Raw genomic sequence first — 17,120 nt, forward strand, 5'->3', positions numbered from 1 at the left:
GATCACGTGATGTGGTCAGCCACACAAGACATGATGATACGGAATACAAGTATTAGTATAAAGTTAATCTATCTATTAACCTATACTAAAAGCAAATCCTTCCATGACACTTGTCATTACGTTATGAAAAATTTTCACGCCCTTTTCGCTTCTTTTTTTTTTCTTTTTTTTTTTTTTTTTTTTTTGTTTTTTGCAAAATCTTTAAGTAAACTATTTATGCCTTATGTATTATCTTTCAAGTTTGACAACCATATTCCATATATACTCAAATGAAATATTTCTGAATATCTTTTATATACTTTAAATTCTGTAATATTATTGTCAAAAAAATTTAACAACCGCGCATTGCACGGGATTTTAACCTAAGGAGAATGGGCCGGGCTTTTTGGGTGATAAATTTGGCTTTTTCAAAAATGCCCTTCTCAATCTTTAAAATTACCTCAAAAATGCACAACTGCTTTTGGGAAAAAAAAACATAACTACTCTTTTACGTGAAACATGGAATTAAAATATAAAGTGACAGGGGGTTTAAAGCTAACCTTTTTTTTTTTTTTTTAAGTCATATCCATGATTTAGGCCTACCCATACCTGGTGCGAATTAATTCCACTTTGAAGGAGGGGTGGATGAGATTCGAACCCGTGACCTATGTGTCACGTTGACTCTGATACCATGTTAGTGGACCATCTCAACCAAAAGTTTAAGCTAATGGTTGAGTCCCAGGAATATGTTTTATACTCTATCAACTACTATATATTTTTGTAAAAAATTTATAGTTAGGTATATAATATTTCGAAAAAAAAGGATCGAGAAGATTTCTTATATTGCACACGCAATTTTGCGTGTGTCTCTTATCTTGTATATATAACTGCACAACATTCAACACACTTATCATTTATATGCAAATAGCTTTGATAAAATATTATACATAAACTGGCATTGGACATAAACGAACATCGATAATAATTCTTCTCAAAGGCTGGCTGTACCGCGCATCGTGCGCGCTGGAATCCCTAGTTTAAGGATAAAAGGCAACACATGCGTCACATTTTGTTTCTGTTACAACAACAAAGCCTCTCTCTCCCTCCTCACACTTGTCCTCCCATCAACGTTCAATATTCATATTCACAGTAAGCTAAAACCTTACGCCTCATTCATTTTCTTCTTAAATCAATTTATTTTTTCTGGGTTTAATATTCTTAGTCTTACATTCCTACTCAGTTTTCTGGGTTTTTTCAAAATCAATTTTTTTTTAGTGTAAATATTGTAAAAATCCCTCTTTTTGTAGAATTTTTTCCTGGGTTTGAATTATTTGATCATTATCTGGGTTTTCTTGTTTAAAATTTTGAAAAAAATTGGTAAATAATGGCACTAGATTCAATTCCTGGGAGTTCAGGGTACTTAGACTCGTTTCCAGAGAGAAGAATATCATATTTTGGTAATAAATATGTGTTGGCTTTAACTCTTACTGCTGGGATTGCTGGATTACTCTTTGGTTATGATACAGGTATAAAATAAAGCCCTAATTAAGTTAAATTAATCTGTATTAGTGTATTCATGGATTATTAGTCAATTTTTTACAAAAATAATAATAATAATTAGATGAGTATACTATGATGTAAATTATTAAGTGATTTTTTTTCCTAATTTTGAGGAAGTGATGGATAAAGTCATGGGATTTATTCCTAATTTTTTTTTCAAAAATAATTAATACAGTATAAAGAATGGTTTGTTACATTAAAGATAGAGTTGGACTAGGACTAAACTTTTTACTTGTATAAAAATAATACTTCACATTAATAAAAAGCCATTACATGTTAGAGAAAATTTGAATGCAGACAATACATAGCAAGTTGATTCATGGAAAAAAAAAAAACAATTTAGTTGTGATTGTTATTAATTAGGCTTAAGTTAGAAGTATTTAGCTGAAAGCCTGAAACTCAAGATTTTTTCCATGTCTATTTGGGAAATGATTTGTTTATTTTGGCAGTGTTAATTTTTTGAGCCTAAACTGCTAGTTAATTACAGAAATATGATTTTTTTTTTAAAAAAAAATTTAATATTTTAAGGGTCAGATATAATTTTAAAAAATTAATTAATTTAATTAAATTGATAAATTCCAATGTGAGGAAAAGACAATCAGCAAGAATTTTCTATGGTGTTGGATTAGCAACTAACAACCACTTAATTCTTTTTCTATGGTATAATGTATCGAATTCTCTGTTCCTTTTAAGGTGATCCATTTGACTTTTTACAATTTTCACACTAAAATATTATATGCAACTAAGTGCCAATGTGCCCTGACATAATCTTATGTCTTTTTGGTTTTAATCATTTGCTGCTTGTTTTATTTTAATTTAATTTAATTTTGAAACTGGCCAGGATCACCTGGAAAGCATGATTGATAGTGTACAATATTATTAAACAATGTTCAGTATGTTACATGTGTTGTGCAATTAAAATACTTGTATTTAAAATGGTGGATCTTTGTAGACATGTTTGATAGGTTGTTGTTGCAACTGTTTAGCCTGTATACTGGATAAAGACTACATGGCTGCCTTGAGTTACTTGGATGATTTTTGATTTTTCAATGCTAATTGGATAAATGGTCATTTTGCACTTTAATAACTCTATTTCAAAACAAATTAGATTCCCCCCAAAAAATTGAAGTTCTTCCTTTTTGTTAATCTTGGTGTTGTTTATGTTTGTGGTAATTGGAGCATGATAAGTGGCATAATGTAGCTAGTGTATAATTCATTGATATATGAATATCGTGACCCTAAGTTGTGTAAATGTTGAAAGTTTGTAAATGCCATAGTACATTGGCAAAGCATTATCTGTCATAGAAGTATCAATCTTATCTATGGTGGACTATATATGCTGGTTGGACTCTTGGAAGATATGCATTGCAAGCTAGTCAAAATTTGTAAAAGTCGTGTACTAACTACCCATGTCCAATACATGAGATGGGGTAGCTTAAATAGGTGAGCTAAGAGTAAATAAGTCCATGAATATTGCTTTTGGTCTACTTTGGCTATCCTATTGCGATATCTTTGAACTTGGGAGTTGCAACTGAAGAGGAATTTTGATGTAATATTATTGTATTGGTGTAGACGTGTTGTAGTACTTGGGTGGCAGGTTCAGCATTTAGAATATTGCTTGTTGAAGCAGTATCTGTATTTTAAATGATTCTATAGTTGTACGGAACAGAATGCCATTTGATTCTACTTTGAAGTTCAACGTATGGTTTGAATATTGTAAGAATATGATCTAACAGTTGTCTTCTAGTCATACTTCATCCTGTCAATAGATAAAAAAGGACTAGAAAAAAGGGTGATGCTTCATTGCTGATTCTTGAACTATTGAAGTATTGATGGCTTGCAGAAATCCATTGTATCCTTGTAATTACTGTTGGCTGTTGATCTTTTGCTCTTTTCTCTCTCTCACTCTCTCTGTGATTGGTGGAACTACACAGCATTCAGAGACAGTAGCTCTGCTCTTTCAGGTGAGTTAATGTAACGCAAACTTTTCTATAATGCAGGTGTGATATCAGGTGCACTCCTCTACATAAAAGATGATTTCCAAGAGGTCAAAGAAAGCAGTTTCTTGCAGGTACAATGATCATGAACCGTGTTTATTTTTGGAATAATAAAGGATGGAAATATTAAATTGTTACATATCCTCTTTAATTCTCTATATCTTTAATAAAAAATAAAAAAAATATACTGCATTTTGAAAATAACCTTGCTATTCTGTTGTGTTGGGGCTACAACCCCGCGACGCTTCTGGGGCTCTACATTGATTCAGCTAACAGTTGCTGTGCATCTTGCTAGATTCTCTTTAAGAAAAAATGCAGCAAGAGATACAGTGTATCAGATTTAATTTCATGTTCTAATCTCACCTTGTCCTCCTTGATAGGAAACAATTGTTAGCATGGCATTGGTCGGTGCAATGATTGGATCTGCTGGTGGTGGATGGTTAAATGATGTTTACGGACGTAAAAAAGCCACTCTTCTTGCTGATTTCGTCTTTACTGCTGGGGCCATTGTCATGGGTGTTGCTCCTGATCCATTTGTTCTTATTGTTGGACGGTTCTTGGTTGGATTGGGTGTTGGGTTGGCATCAGTGTGTGCTCCGGTATATATTGCAGAAGCTTCACCTACCGAAGTAAGAGGAGGACTTGTCAGCACTAACGTGCTAATGATAACTTTCGGACAGTTCCTTTCCTACTGTGTTAATCTTGCCTTTACTCAGGTCAGATAGACTTTACCCGTCTATTTCTTTATATGCTTCATGTGCCAAAGGATCTACTTTCATAATCCTAAATTTCATTTTATATGTTTATTTGGAGTGCTTTCACGGAAAGAAAGATTTCTGGTTATGCAGTTTGGACAGTGGCAGCAGTTGAGAGAAATGGAGCCCTGCATTTCATGTTTTTCAGATTGAGAAACATCAGCTATGGAAACTCCTTTCTCTTTCTGCCTAATTTTGATGTATTGTACTGTGTTTATCACGATTTGCTTTTATTAACTAGATTTCTAATTGTTTTCTTGGATGTGGCTGATGATCTGCTAGCTTAAAAAAATTCACAAATTCCTTAGATGAATATTTTTCTATATAAATGACAGTGACTGATTATTTTTTTTGGATAGTTGGCATTAAGGTAATTTATAAAATCTGTCTGATATAATGCAGCTTAAGCTCATTTGGTGTCAAGTCTTTCTTGTTGAGTTGTGTTGGAGCTTGGACTGAAGGTTTTTTGTAAATATATAATGGCATTGTAGGAATATTTTCCACAGATTTTTTTTTTATGTGTGTTTGTTGAGCAGGTGCCTGGAACCTGGCGTTGGATGCTTGGAGTATCGGGAGTGCCTGCTGTCTTGCAGTTCATCTTTATGCTTCTTTTACCAGAATCCCCCCGCTGGCTATATATGAAGGTCAGAAGCCTATTCAAATCATCTAAGCTATTCTTGATTTCTTGCTTTAACAACTTTGAGAACATTTAGATCAATATTTGTTATTTTGCAGAAAGATAGGGAGCAGGCCGCTGAGGTTCTCTCAAAGATTTATGACCCATTTAGGCTGGAAGATGAGCTTGATCTGCTTGCTGTTGCTGCTGAGGAGGAGCGCAAACAAAAAGCTGTCAGTATTATGGATGTGTTCCGAATCAAAGAAATTCGGCTTGCATTTCTTGCTGGTGGTGGGCTTCTGGTAAGTTCATATTCAACTGTTGAAGCTTGTTGCTTCCATTGTGCATTACTTGTTCTTGTGGGCCTGTGGCTCTTGTTAGTGATTTGCCCTTGCTGACTTGTTCTTCTGTGTGTGTTAATTAAATCTACTTTCCATCTTTATGTATACTCTCTGCATTCTAAAGGATGATTTCAAAAATTTTCTAGATATATCAACTTGCTAAGATACACATACTGTAAGTTGCTTTTCTACACAGATATTAGAGTAAGATGGCTGTATTGTAAACGAACTGTAAACTACTCCATGAGGCCATGATTGATTGAGAGTCACTCTTATTGTGCTAAAGTTGCCCCTTCTATTTTTTTTATGTTATCATGACATCGATTAAAAGTCATCGTAAGAACAAGTAATTGCCATTTTTTTTCTTTTTAAATTATTTCAGTCACCCCAAGATACTTATAACGTACATGGAGCACATATGATGTAACCTTGTAGTTCTTTACAGTTTGGATAATAGCTATGGTTCCCTTAGATTTGGACTTATTATTTTGAAATAGTGTCTTGATTCAACTATGGATTTTAATTCATAAGACATTGAAGGGCATCAGTGTTGTATGCAATGTGTTCAAAAAGAAGATTAAGGGCGTAAATTTGTAATTAGAATAGGAAATAAAGATGGATACTTAACTCAAGGTTCTTAAGTAACTGAAATTTCATAGTGAACATCCTTCTTGGAACTTTGGTTGCAATATACTATGGAATACTATATGCTGGCTTGAGAACAAGGTTTGGACTGAATGTGGGTTTCCATCTTACAACGGTCAGGTATTTTTCTCTTGAAGGTTTTTTGAAGTGTCCGTCTTATCATGAGAATTTATCTCTCGTGGTACAATTAAGAGCAGCTTGAGTTTCATAAAGCCTGTTAGAGATCATTAGCTCCGCCTCCTTTCCCATGATCAGCTGGTTTTTAGCAGCATGCCAGCATTTACCGATATCTTTTAAAAGCCCTTGTGCTTCGCTGAATCAATTTTTCTACGAACTTAATGTGCAGGCATTTCAGCAGTTTTCAGGAATTAACACTGTCATGTATTACAGTCCAACTATCGTCCAAATGGCTGGCTTTAGCTCCAATCAGTTAGCCCTCCTAATATCTCTTATTGTTGCTGCCATGAATGCCGCTGGAACTGTCTTGGGTATATACTTGATCGATCATATGGGCAGGCGTTCATTGGCCCTCTCAAGCCTTGCAGGTGTTTTCGTTTCTCTCATCCTCCTCTCTGTCTCTCTCCTCCTCGGCTCATCTGACACCTCAGGGTCTATCTACTCATGGCTTGCTGTCATAGGACTTGCCCTCTACATTGCCTTCTTTGCCCCAGGAATGGGGCCTGTACCATGGGCCATCAACTCTGAGATTTATCCCCAAGCATACCGAGGTTTATGTGGTGGAATGGGAGCCACTGTGTGCTGGATCACAAACCTTATTGTTTCTGAGTCATTTCTTTCGATTGCTGATGCTATTGGAACAGGTGGTACATTCTTGATAATAGCTGGCATTGTTGTGTTGGCGTTTCTGTTTGTCTGTACCTTTGTTCCTGAGACCAGAGCCTTGACTTTTGAGGAAGTGGATCAGATGTTTAAAGAGAGGGCTTATGGAAGTAGGGAAAATTCCCAGAGCCTTCTTGAACCTGGGAACGGGTTCGAAAATCAGCAAGCCTAAGATTAATGTATGTTGGTCGGCAGTTTGTCAATTCTATTTTGCTGAAAGAAGCATTCTTATCAGACTCAAGGTAGTTGGATATGGTTGCTTATAGTTTCTGGGGATTCTGAGTTGGTGGGTTGCAAGTTATTGCTCTTGTTAGGAGGCTTCTATGCCATTTGAAGGGCTATATATGTAAATTTTTATGTGAATAAATTAATTTGTGGTATGAATAGAAATATGTTATTTATTTTTGCATCTATGCTACATATTGGTTGAGAATTAGTAATTTGTTTTGGCCATGTATCCCTCTTGCCAGCAGGTAAGGATCGATTCTCGTTGCTCTCTAGCCCTTAGGCAATTGTTATTTTGTTTAGTGGAAAATAAAGGTAGTGTTTCTTTGGTTGATTGTAAATTTTATTAGTTGGTTGACTATAAATTTTCAAGTGGATTATAAAGATTATTCTTCGTAGTATCTCTCCTTATACTGAAATTTTAGAATTTGTTATATACATTCGGATATACGGTATATTCAGGTGTACAGAATAGGCTCTCCTGAAATTTGTGGTGACTAGGTACTAATTACCCAATAGGTTCCAATTTTGAATATTTGAGAATTTGATATAACGGGTTCCTAATCTTATTACTCGAAAGCAAAATTTGTGCCGGTTGTTCTTAACAAGTTCCAATATAATATAAAGCTAATATTTTACCCCTTTAAATCTCCCGCAAACTTGCAATTAGATATATATAAAACTTCGACTAAAGTAGGGACTTAAAAGCAATTGTTTCAACTTCAATTATATTTCTCCCATTTCATATTAGTTGACACGTTTCTTTATATACATTTGTCGATAAAGCACATGATTTAAACATTAACTAGTGTGTGGCCCGAGCGATGCCCCGGGTTGCTAGTTTGTGCTTGTTGGTTTCGAGTTTAAATCTTGATGTAAACATTTTTTAGTTGCCAACTCAATCATTACATATTGGAAACAAAGGGTATAATAAAACATCAATTTACGTATCTAAGTTAATTATAATTTTGTTGGATAAAAAAACACAATTAATAAATGGCTAAGATGGTAAGTATAGATATAGATATCTACAATTATACATAGATCAGAATTAGTATAACACATTTACACTAATCTAACATGATGTCACATGTATGTTTTTAAGTATATATCACAAAATGAAGTCAACGTAAATTATTATGTGAATAATGAGAAATTCTAAGACTCTAACCGTTAGGGGTATTGTTGTAATTTTACTATGTACCATTGCAATAATAATAAAAAAATATGAAAAGGCTGAAAAAAGGACAAGACATGACATTAAAGAAATCAAAAAGGGGGAAATGACAACTCCTTCCTCAAAAAATTTCATTTCACTCCCCCTCTCTAACATTTTCAAACTTCCTCTCTCTAACATTTTCAGTTTCTCTCTAAAATTAGAGAAATATCACCGACGACTTTCGATCTTTTTCTGGCCAAGATTAAAGCGAAAGTCCATATTATTACGGCCTACAGGTAACAACTCCTCAAATCAAACTTTGGTTTCAAGATCCAATTTAATTCCAAAATTTGGCAAAAATGATTTTGGACGTTGATTTAGGGTTCTTATTAAAAAGATGTACTGATATTATCATCAATACTCTAATTACAACATTGCTATTGAGTATTGACGAATTAACAAGTTCCCTGATGGTTTTTTTTCCAATCAAAGTTTATTGTACTTGGTATCGAAAAGAATACCATCAACGACAAATAGAAAAGAAGGAATATCATCAAGGATACCATCAAGGGCTATTGGTATCTAAAACAATACCATCAAGAGATATTGGAGTATACCATCAACTTATCAAGGGCTGTTGGTATGTACAAGGATACCAGCAACAAGTTCGTTATTCCATAATTTATATTATCCAATAAATTGAAATAAAAGTTAATATACTTTGTATCTAAAAGAATACCATCAACGACCGATAAATAGAAAAAAGGAAAACCATCAAGTATCATCAAGGGCTATTGGTATTTAAAACAATACCATCAAGAATTGTTGGAGAATACCATCAACTCATCAAGGGTTGTTGCCTTGTTGGTATTTTGGTATCTAAAAGAATACCATCAAGAAGTTCGTTGTTCCATGATTTACATTATCCAACAAATCAAAATCAAAGTTATCATACCTGGTATCTAAAAGAATACCATCAACGACAAATTGAAGAAAGGAATACCATCAAAGGTTGTTGGAGAATACCATCAAGGGTTATTGATATCTAAAACAATACCATCAAGAATTGTTGGAGAATACCATCAACTAATCAAGGGTTGTTGGTATCTAAAAGAATACCATCAAGAAGTTCGTTGTACCATGATTTATATTATCCAACAAATCGAATTCAAAGTTATTATACTTGGTATCTGAAAGAATACCATCATTGACAAATAGAAAAAAGGAATACTAACAAGGATTATTGGAGAATACCATCAAGGGTTAATGGTATCTAAAACAATAGAATAAAAAATTGTTGGAGAATACCATCAACTCATCAAGGTCTATTGGTATAAAAGAATACCATCAAGAAGTTCGTTGGTATCATACAACATATCATCAACAACAAAAGATAGAACAAGAACTAACATCACCAACAGTTAGTTTCCGCCATATTTTGGCGCCAAAATTTGTCACATGTTGAGAACTTTATTTGAGGAAATAGCAAAAAAAAAAAAAAAAAAAAGAACTCAATTTGCCAGAATTTCTTTTTTGAGAAATTGATTTTTGTTCTAACATGAACATAAAATTGAAAAGGACATTTTTGGCCTTGTTAGAGTCATACATGACTCTAACGGTTAGAGTCTTAGAATTTCTCGTGAATAATGCCTAACTCACAACGTACCAGCTAAACAACAAAGCGTATAATAGGTCGTAGGTTTGAATTCCTCTCTCCTATTTGTACTTTGTAATAGCCTTTCTACGATCAAATAAGTTGTAGGTGAGCCATAAGCCCCATTTTTTATTTTTTTTTTAATTTTCAACACTATGTTGAAAAATCTTTCAACTTTTTTAATTGTTTGGTGCACAACTTGAACTTTTAATATGGAAGTAAATAGGATTAGTGAGGTGGACTGATGTCTTGAAATTCAACTAAAAAGATCACATCGGCAATAATGTTGAGCTGGCACTTTTACTACTTCTGTTTTCTTCCTTCATTCCAACTCCCATATGTTCCAGAAACACTGTTTAATTTCATATTACATCCAAAAACATTTTCTGGGTTCTTCAAATTTCCTTTCTTTATGTTATCTTTTTTCATACATTGATCAAATAACCCCAATTCAATATCTGGGTAGTCCCAAAATTGGAAATTTTCTTCTTACATTGATTTTTTGATTTCTAAGTTTCTAAATTTGGTTCAATTTTGTGAATAAAAGTTGGTAAGAATTTAGTGCAGATGTTGGATTCTATACCTGGGAGTTCTGGGTATTTACAATCATTTCCTGAAAGAAGATTTACATATTTTAGTAATAAATATGTGTTGGGTTTGACTGTTGTTGCTGGAATTGGTGGTTTGCTCTTTGGATATGATACAGGTATTTGTTCTATTTTCTTCGCCTGAATTTCTCAATTTATTGTAATTTTGTAAATTGTAATTAGTTCTAATTTCTCAATTTATGTGATTTTAGTTCTTATTTAGGTCCTGAATTAAGATTCTGAAACTGAATTTTCTAATTTTAGTTCTAATTTATCTTGATTCTACTTAAGAAACAAAGTTTGCTTGAATTCACTGAATGCATTATGAACAAATACATGTATGATCAGTATGAAAACAAGAATACAGCCAAAATGCGTTGTGAGAAAACATGACTACTATGCATTCAATTAGTATTTCCAGGTCTTGGGTTTAATCTCAAAGGGACCTAATCTCTAAATGGCTGAAATGCTGAATCCCTTAGTGGGTGTATTTTTTACGTAATTTCCAGTATACACTCGGGTGTTATATCCTACATCCTCTCACTTAACTAACCTCACACAGTCACACTCAGATACTCTCATAGTCCCATGTACATAGGCGGCATAGCATGTGAGTTTAATAATGTGAGGGTGTGTAACATCCTGATGTTTTTGATGATGAAATATGTCTGAAAGTGAATATCTTAGTGAAGCTTTTGGATATGTATGTAATTCTTATCGGATTTGCTGGTTTGGCCTTTCTTTTATACTTGTACATATATTGTTTCTTACTTGGGTTTTTAGTGGAACCAGACTTCTATAGTTAATCTGAAGTTCCAGTCCATGTAAAAAGATTATTTTTAAAAACAATTTATGAGTAGGTTAGTCTTGATTTTGTAATTTGAGTGGTGGATTTTATGTAATAGAAGATTTTTCTAAGTTTCAATTATCGGAACTACGCTCATAGTTTTAGTGTATTTTCTTAGTAATTTTCTGTTTTACTTTTACCATCATAATTAGCTTCTGCTGTTTGTCTTCATTTTCTTTTCGGAAATCATATGTTCTTAAGGAGATCTCGAATTGCAGGTGTTATATCAGGGGCACTTTTGTACATCAAGGATGATTTCGAAGAAGTCAAAAACAGCAGTTTTTTGCAGGTATGAGCTACTGTACTGTATCCTAAACTCAATGACCAGGCTTGACTTAGGTGTTCATTCCTCTTTTCCGAGTTCTTCTCAGTCTACAATAAGCTATATAGCTATTATATGTTGGATTGAGAATCAAAACAGGAGCTCCTTTTTCCTTCCAATCTAGTGTGTTGGGCAACTTATTATTCTGTAGTTTTCTTCATATAGTGCAAACGAAGGGAGAGGACAGAAAAAAAAAAAAAGGGTGGGGGTTGGGGGGGAGTGCTTATCAATCATTAACATTCTAGTCCCACAAAAGAGATTGAATTTCTCAGTACCTTTTTCCCTCTGGTGACTGAAGCTATGGATAGCTTTCCAGCCATGGGTTATAGAGAAATTTGGAACATTTTCCAATGTCAGGCTCAATAGATGAACAGAAATTAGACAGAAACACATCCCAATAGACTACGGGGGGCTTTATTATAAATTACGGAGTAACTCTTGAAAGTAGCAGTTATATGCATGGTAGAGCACCTATCTAGTTAATTCCAAAGGAGTTAGGTTTTTGATCTAAACCTTATCTTGCCATAGGTAGGAGCCTCATCAGAAACTGTGGTCAGGAATGGTATGGTAGCAGTAAGAGATTCCTAGAAGACCTTACTGGTTAATTGTGTTACTTGTCTACTGTATAAACTGGTTTTAGTTTTGGTTTCAATCCCAAAGCAATTAATATAGGTGCGGATTAAATTGGTTGAGAAATTGGTTTGCCATGCAAAGTAATCCTTGCAATATGTGGGGGTTTGTAATGATGTATTAGATAAGCTTGGACAATTTATGTTGTATTGCATTTTTTTGTTCTGTATCCATGACGTAGAATTCGAAATTTTATTTTTGTTTATCTGTCACGCTGTTATTAGGAGAGTTATTAGATTTAAATGCCCCCTTGTTTCTTGTCTGTGTCCTTGATGGTATTGGCTTAATATTTTGAAGCTTTTGTACTCACAAAACTCAAATGGCTCTTATTGGCAGGAGACAATTGTCAGCATGGCCCAAGTAGGTGCAATAATTGGAGCTGTTTTTGGCGGATGGATAAATGACACCTTTGGACGCAAGAAAGCTACATTATTAGCTGATGTTATCTTCATGGCTGGTTCGTTTGTCATGGCTGCCGCTCCAAATCCTTATGTTCTTATTTTTGGACGTTTATTAGTTGGTTTGGGTGTTGGAGTGGCTTCTGTTACTGCTCCAGTTTATATTTCAGAAGCAGCCCCTACTGAAGTAAGAGGAGGACTTGTGAGTACAAATGTGCTCATGATTACTGGTGGACAGTTTCTTTCCTACCTCGTGAACCTTGGTTTTACAGAGGTCAGTTCAATCTTGCTCTGCTATTATGCCATTAGTTCTTCTCACTATAACAAGATCCTTGGCATCCTCAATTTGTATATTCTTTTGGATGAAAGTAGTGATACCTTCATTATATCAAATATATACTGGGTACTCTTGAGTAGAATACTAGAATCCATCCTTTTCTGACAATACACTAGATTAATTTTGCATATTTTGCATTCATGACTGTGCTTGGTGATTCTTCTTTTCTAACTTAATGGAAGAAAGTGCTTAGTGAAAGGGCATTCATATATTGTATGAGAAGGTTTCTCTCTCTATATATGCTTTTATAAGTACTTTGTTGGTGGGAAGACTGTGAATTGTGAGCCTCTGAGCAGTTGGGGAAAAAGCAGCATCAAGATAGAATAGAAGGCATGTTTCCGCAATAAGGATAGTTCCTTTAGGAAGCTCTCTTTTCATTCCTGTGAGTGTGCACTATATATTCAAAATGTATTTCTGTAATGCAGGATGCTTCTTTTCTGCTGAGTTGCTTGGTGCTGTTGTATCTGTCTCTAAATTCTAGCTAGTAAAAGTTCCATAACTCTTTCAAAATTTTCAAATACACTTTTGCCTGCAATTCCAATACTTTGCATTAGATTTAATCCATTTAGACTTGTGACTATCATTAGTTTCTTTAAAATTTGTGTCTTTTGATGGTTAATCCGGTATACACCTCCTAATTGGTGACTTTGTTGATCCTTGACGTATTGGAGACTTGGAGTCTACATATCTCTGAAGCATCAGCAAGTGGAATATATCGCACTCTGCATATCTGTCATGACTAATGATTTAGTAGTTACAAGAGAAGGAACAACTGATGGAGCTTTCAACTGTTAATGTCTCCTGGAAGTCTTTGCTATCAAAATTTCTAATAGAGCTACAACTCTTAGTAAAATTGCTCTCTTCAAAAAGGGTATATCTTTTAGTAACTACTTAATTAGACAGAGTAATATAGGTTTTTCAAAGTGCATTCTCTTATATCTTGTTTTGGTATATAATCAAACATAGATTTACCCAACCTGTAGTTAAGAAATACACAAAAATATACCTAACTATCAACTGTGTGCATTAAATGACATTGGAGCGCATCTTTGGCTATAGACTCAAACCAGAGATTTGATTAATGGAAGGTTATCAAATGATATTCCACCTCTGATATCAATTAATGCAGTTTTGACTTTAGTTCACATAGTTTATATTTCTTAGTTAGGTAAGTATATGTTAGACCACCTTATAGTAAGGATGTGATTATGAATACTATTTTTTTTTTTTTTTTTTTTTTTTTAAATTATAAGTTTATAACTGTTGTTATAAATTCATGTAATTTCTTATCACTGTTTTGTTATTACTTCCTCTTACTATACAGCGTACTGTACACTAAAAAACCTTATATGCCTGTAGCTTGTAAAGAGGCATGTGTATTTCTACAGTTTCAGATTTTTTATCATGAACTTGAATATGCTAATACTACTACTTTTAAGAAAATTTCTGCAAAATTCAGAACTATCCAGAATTGTTTTGCAAAGTTCAGAAAAGTTTTGGTAAATTAGCCAATTTCAGCTGAAGTAAACACACTTTAGAACAAAATAGCTTAGTAAACTGTGTGCCTTTCTTACTTACTGTGAAGTAAAAGATGGTGATTGTATTTCGAGACAAGTTCTCTAATGGAAATAAATTCTCCATCATTATAGGGGAAAGGCTGCATTCTTGCAATCCCCCCTTAACCTGCCTTGGGCTAATTGGATGTGTTGGGTCATTTTGATTGTGTGAATAGTGTTAAATTTTTCTTGATGTTAATTTTAATTGATTTTCTTGAGTCAAATATGACATTGGTAAACAATTATCTGCATATTGTGTCATGCATAATATCTTGTAAAGCAGGCTACATATGGCTTCGTCCACCTCTTCTTGGACATTAATCTTGTTGCTTTAAGTGACGTAAATTCATGTGAAATCTCAACATCCTGTTTCTTTTGGCTTTTTAGTTTTACATGAATGTATCTGATATGTAATATTCTGATCAGGTCCCTGGAACTTGGCGATGGATGCTTGGAGTATCAGCCGTGCCAGCTATTGTGCAGTTCATTGCTATGCTCTTTTTACCAGAGTCCCCACGCTGGCTTTACCTGAAGGTCATACTTCGTGGATGAAATGCTTTGCACTCAGTCTGTGCTTGTTCTGCTAAAGACTAATGGAATCTATATATCATGCATTTCAGGGTGAGAAAGCCAAGGCTGTTGCAGTGCTTTCAAATATTTATGACCCGTTTAGGTTGGAGGATGAGGTGGATGGCCTTGCTGCTGCTACAGAGGAAGAGCTTAGTAGAAAGAAAGCCAGTATCTGGGATGTTTTTGGGAATAAAGAAAGGAGACTGGCATTTTTTGTTGGAGGTGGTCTTCAGGTAAGCCTTCACTTAGTTTCAACTTTCAAAGAACATGATGATTGAATATTGCCTATACTGGTCTTTAGCACCATCACTGTACTTGTTAGTCGAAATCTAGCCTGATACAGTGCCTTTTGCTGTGTTGGACGATGTCTTTTATACATCAGTTTACCCAGCATCCTAAGATGCTAGTATATTACATTCTGCTTGGTATCCGTGATATAAGATAAATATTATTCACTTGAAATCAAAGACAATTTTCACATCGGAACCTTTCCTCTGCCTAGCCTGTACAAACTATATTAGCATCAAAATTTATACCTTGATTAGTGAATTGTTGCCATACTATCGGTAGGTGATACACTGATTTGATCTAATATCTGTATTTGACTTCTGTGCAGGCGTGTCAGCAGTTTGTTGGTATTAACACAGTTATGTACTACAGTCCAACAATAGTACAAATGGCTGGTTTCCGCTCTAACCAACTTGCTCTCCTTCTCTCCCTCATTGTTGCGGGCCTGAATGCTGCTGGAACAGTTGTGGGTATTTACCTCATTGATCACATGGGTCGTCGCCCATTAGCCATGATGAGCTTGGCAGGCGTGTTTGCATCCCTCTTGATCTTGGCTGTTTCTTTCTTTCTTCAATCCGCTGGGGCCCTTGCTGTTGTAGGGCTTGCCCTATATATTGTTTTCTTCTCTCCTGGGATGGGACCTGTTCCCTGGACAGTGAACTCTGAGATTTACCCGCAAGCTTATCGAGGCATCTGTGGGGGTATGGCGGCTACTGTTAACTGGGTTTCCAACGTGATTGTCTCGGAGTCCTTCCTTTCTATTGCTGATGCTGCAGGTACTGGTCCTACTTTCCTTATACTTGCTGGTATCTCTCTTCTTGCCTTTGTGTTCGTAGCAGTATGCCTTCCCGAAACAAAGGGGTTGGCATTCGAGGAAGTCGAGGAAATGTGGAAAGAAAGGGCTTGGGGACATTCATCTATTAACAAAAGCCTTCTTGAAGGTGGGAACAACCCTCAGAATGATGTAAAAAATGATGAAGAGCTGTCCTAGTTTCTACCCCCCAAGTTATGTAGTTACTTAGGACATTTTTTTTTTTGGATGATTATTTTCCCGATTAATGCCTTAATTAATCCGCAAATGTATTTATCGTTTGCATGTAAAATAACTGTGATATATTGCAATAAAAATGAAGTGGTCTTGGTTGAAATGGCTTGGAAATGTCTTCTCTGTTACATGGAGGGTGGCTATGGCTCTATGCAAAATCTAAGTGTGTATGTTTTTCGTATGTCGAGGGAAGGTAGATGGAACCTCGAGTACTAGTCTATAAATGTATACTAGATTCAACAACTTGCCACAAATCACAATCACTCGACTTAAAACCTATAATTTTCACCTTGTAAGAAGTGCAGTAAAATCCTAACTCAAACTATGTGTTGAATCTCTAACTCAACATTACAACACAACTCAAATGGTTGAGCACACAACAAAGTTATTGATTAATCGAACCCGACACAAAGCAAACATGTAGCAATCCAAACTTGCTTTAGTATCTTTCACATCATACAGCTGATACATAACATTTGGAATCATATTTTGGGAAAGAAATCCATGATTTTATGAAACTAACTAAAACTAGAGTACAGTTGATTGAGAAAACTGGACCGTTGTGTTGGGCTTAAGCCCATAAAATTTGCTTCTTATATACATGTGAAGTCTTTGACAATTTTTGTTCTTTCTTGACTAAATCAATTCTTTATAGCCCTTTTTTTTTTTTTTTTTTGAATGGAATAGGGAGGGGTGCTTTCATTAGATAATAATAGTCATTCGGCACTTACAATCATCCCTTAAGAGATCTAAATTCTCAATACAAGAA

At 34.7% G+C, this 17,120-nt stretch overlaps 2 protein-coding genes across 2 annotated transcripts; both read left to right on the top strand.

Annotated features, from left to right (window-relative positions):
• Positions 1 to 1,139: 1,139 nt before the first annotated feature.
• Positions 1,140 to 7,359, top strand: LOC145606697 (inositol transporter 1-like). Its single transcript, XM_081662520.1, has 6 exons — positions 1,140 to 1,505; positions 3,540 to 3,610; positions 3,917 to 4,252; positions 4,828 to 4,935; positions 5,027 to 5,209; positions 6,240 to 7,359. The coding sequence occupies exons 1-6, from the start codon at positions 1,364 to 1,366 to the stop codon at positions 6,903 to 6,905; spliced, it is 1,506 nt and encodes a 501-aa protein (XP_081518646.1). The 5' UTR covers positions 1,140 to 1,363; the 3' UTR covers positions 6,906 to 7,359.
• Positions 7,360 to 10,033: 2,674 nt separating this feature from the next.
• On the top strand, positions 10,034 to 16,454 carry LOC145606747 (inositol transporter 1-like). The gene is made up of 6 exons (XM_081662570.1): positions 10,034 to 10,477; positions 11,424 to 11,494; positions 12,494 to 12,829; positions 14,875 to 14,982; positions 15,069 to 15,251; positions 15,635 to 16,454. The coding sequence occupies exons 1-6, from the start codon at positions 10,339 to 10,341 to the stop codon at positions 16,295 to 16,297; spliced, it is 1,500 nt and encodes a 499-aa protein (XP_081518696.1). The 5' UTR covers positions 10,034 to 10,338; the 3' UTR covers positions 16,298 to 16,454.
• The last annotated feature ends 666 nt before the right edge of the window (positions 16,455 to 17,120 follow it).

The sequence above is a fragment of the Chenopodium album genome, chromosome 23 (genome assembly GCF_948465745.1).
Source record: "Chenopodium album chromosome 23, dcCheAlbu1.1, whole genome shotgun sequence".
In the NCBI taxonomy this organism is placed as follows: Eukaryota; Viridiplantae; Streptophyta; class Magnoliopsida; order Caryophyllales; family Amaranthaceae; genus Chenopodium; species Chenopodium album.

Excerpts from the sequence above, each read along its gene's own strand:
- LOC145606747 (XM_081662570.1), top strand. The coding sequence starts at position 10,339 with ATGTTGGATTCTATACCTGGGAGTTCTGGGTATTTACAATCATTTCCT. Across the intron at positions 10,478-11,423 it reads GCTCTTTGGATATGATACAG|GTGTTATATCAGGGGCACTT; the intron begins GTATTTGTTCTA and ends CTCGAATTGCAG. Across the intron at positions 12,830-14,874 it reads TGAACCTTGGTTTTACAGAG|GTCCCTGGAACTTGGCGATG; the intron begins GTCAGTTCAATC and ends TATTCTGATCAG.
- LOC145606697 (XM_081662520.1), top strand. The coding sequence starts at position 1,364 with ATGGCACTAGATTCAATTCCTGGGAGTTCAGGGTACTTAGACTCGTTT. Across the intron at positions 3,611-3,916 it reads AAGAAAGCAGTTTCTTGCAG|GAAACAATTGTTAGCATGGC; the intron begins GTACAATGATCA and ends CCTCCTTGATAG. Across the intron at positions 4,936-5,026 it reads CCCGCTGGCTATATATGAAG|AAAGATAGGGAGCAGGCCGC; the intron begins GTCAGAAGCCTA and ends GTTATTTTGCAG.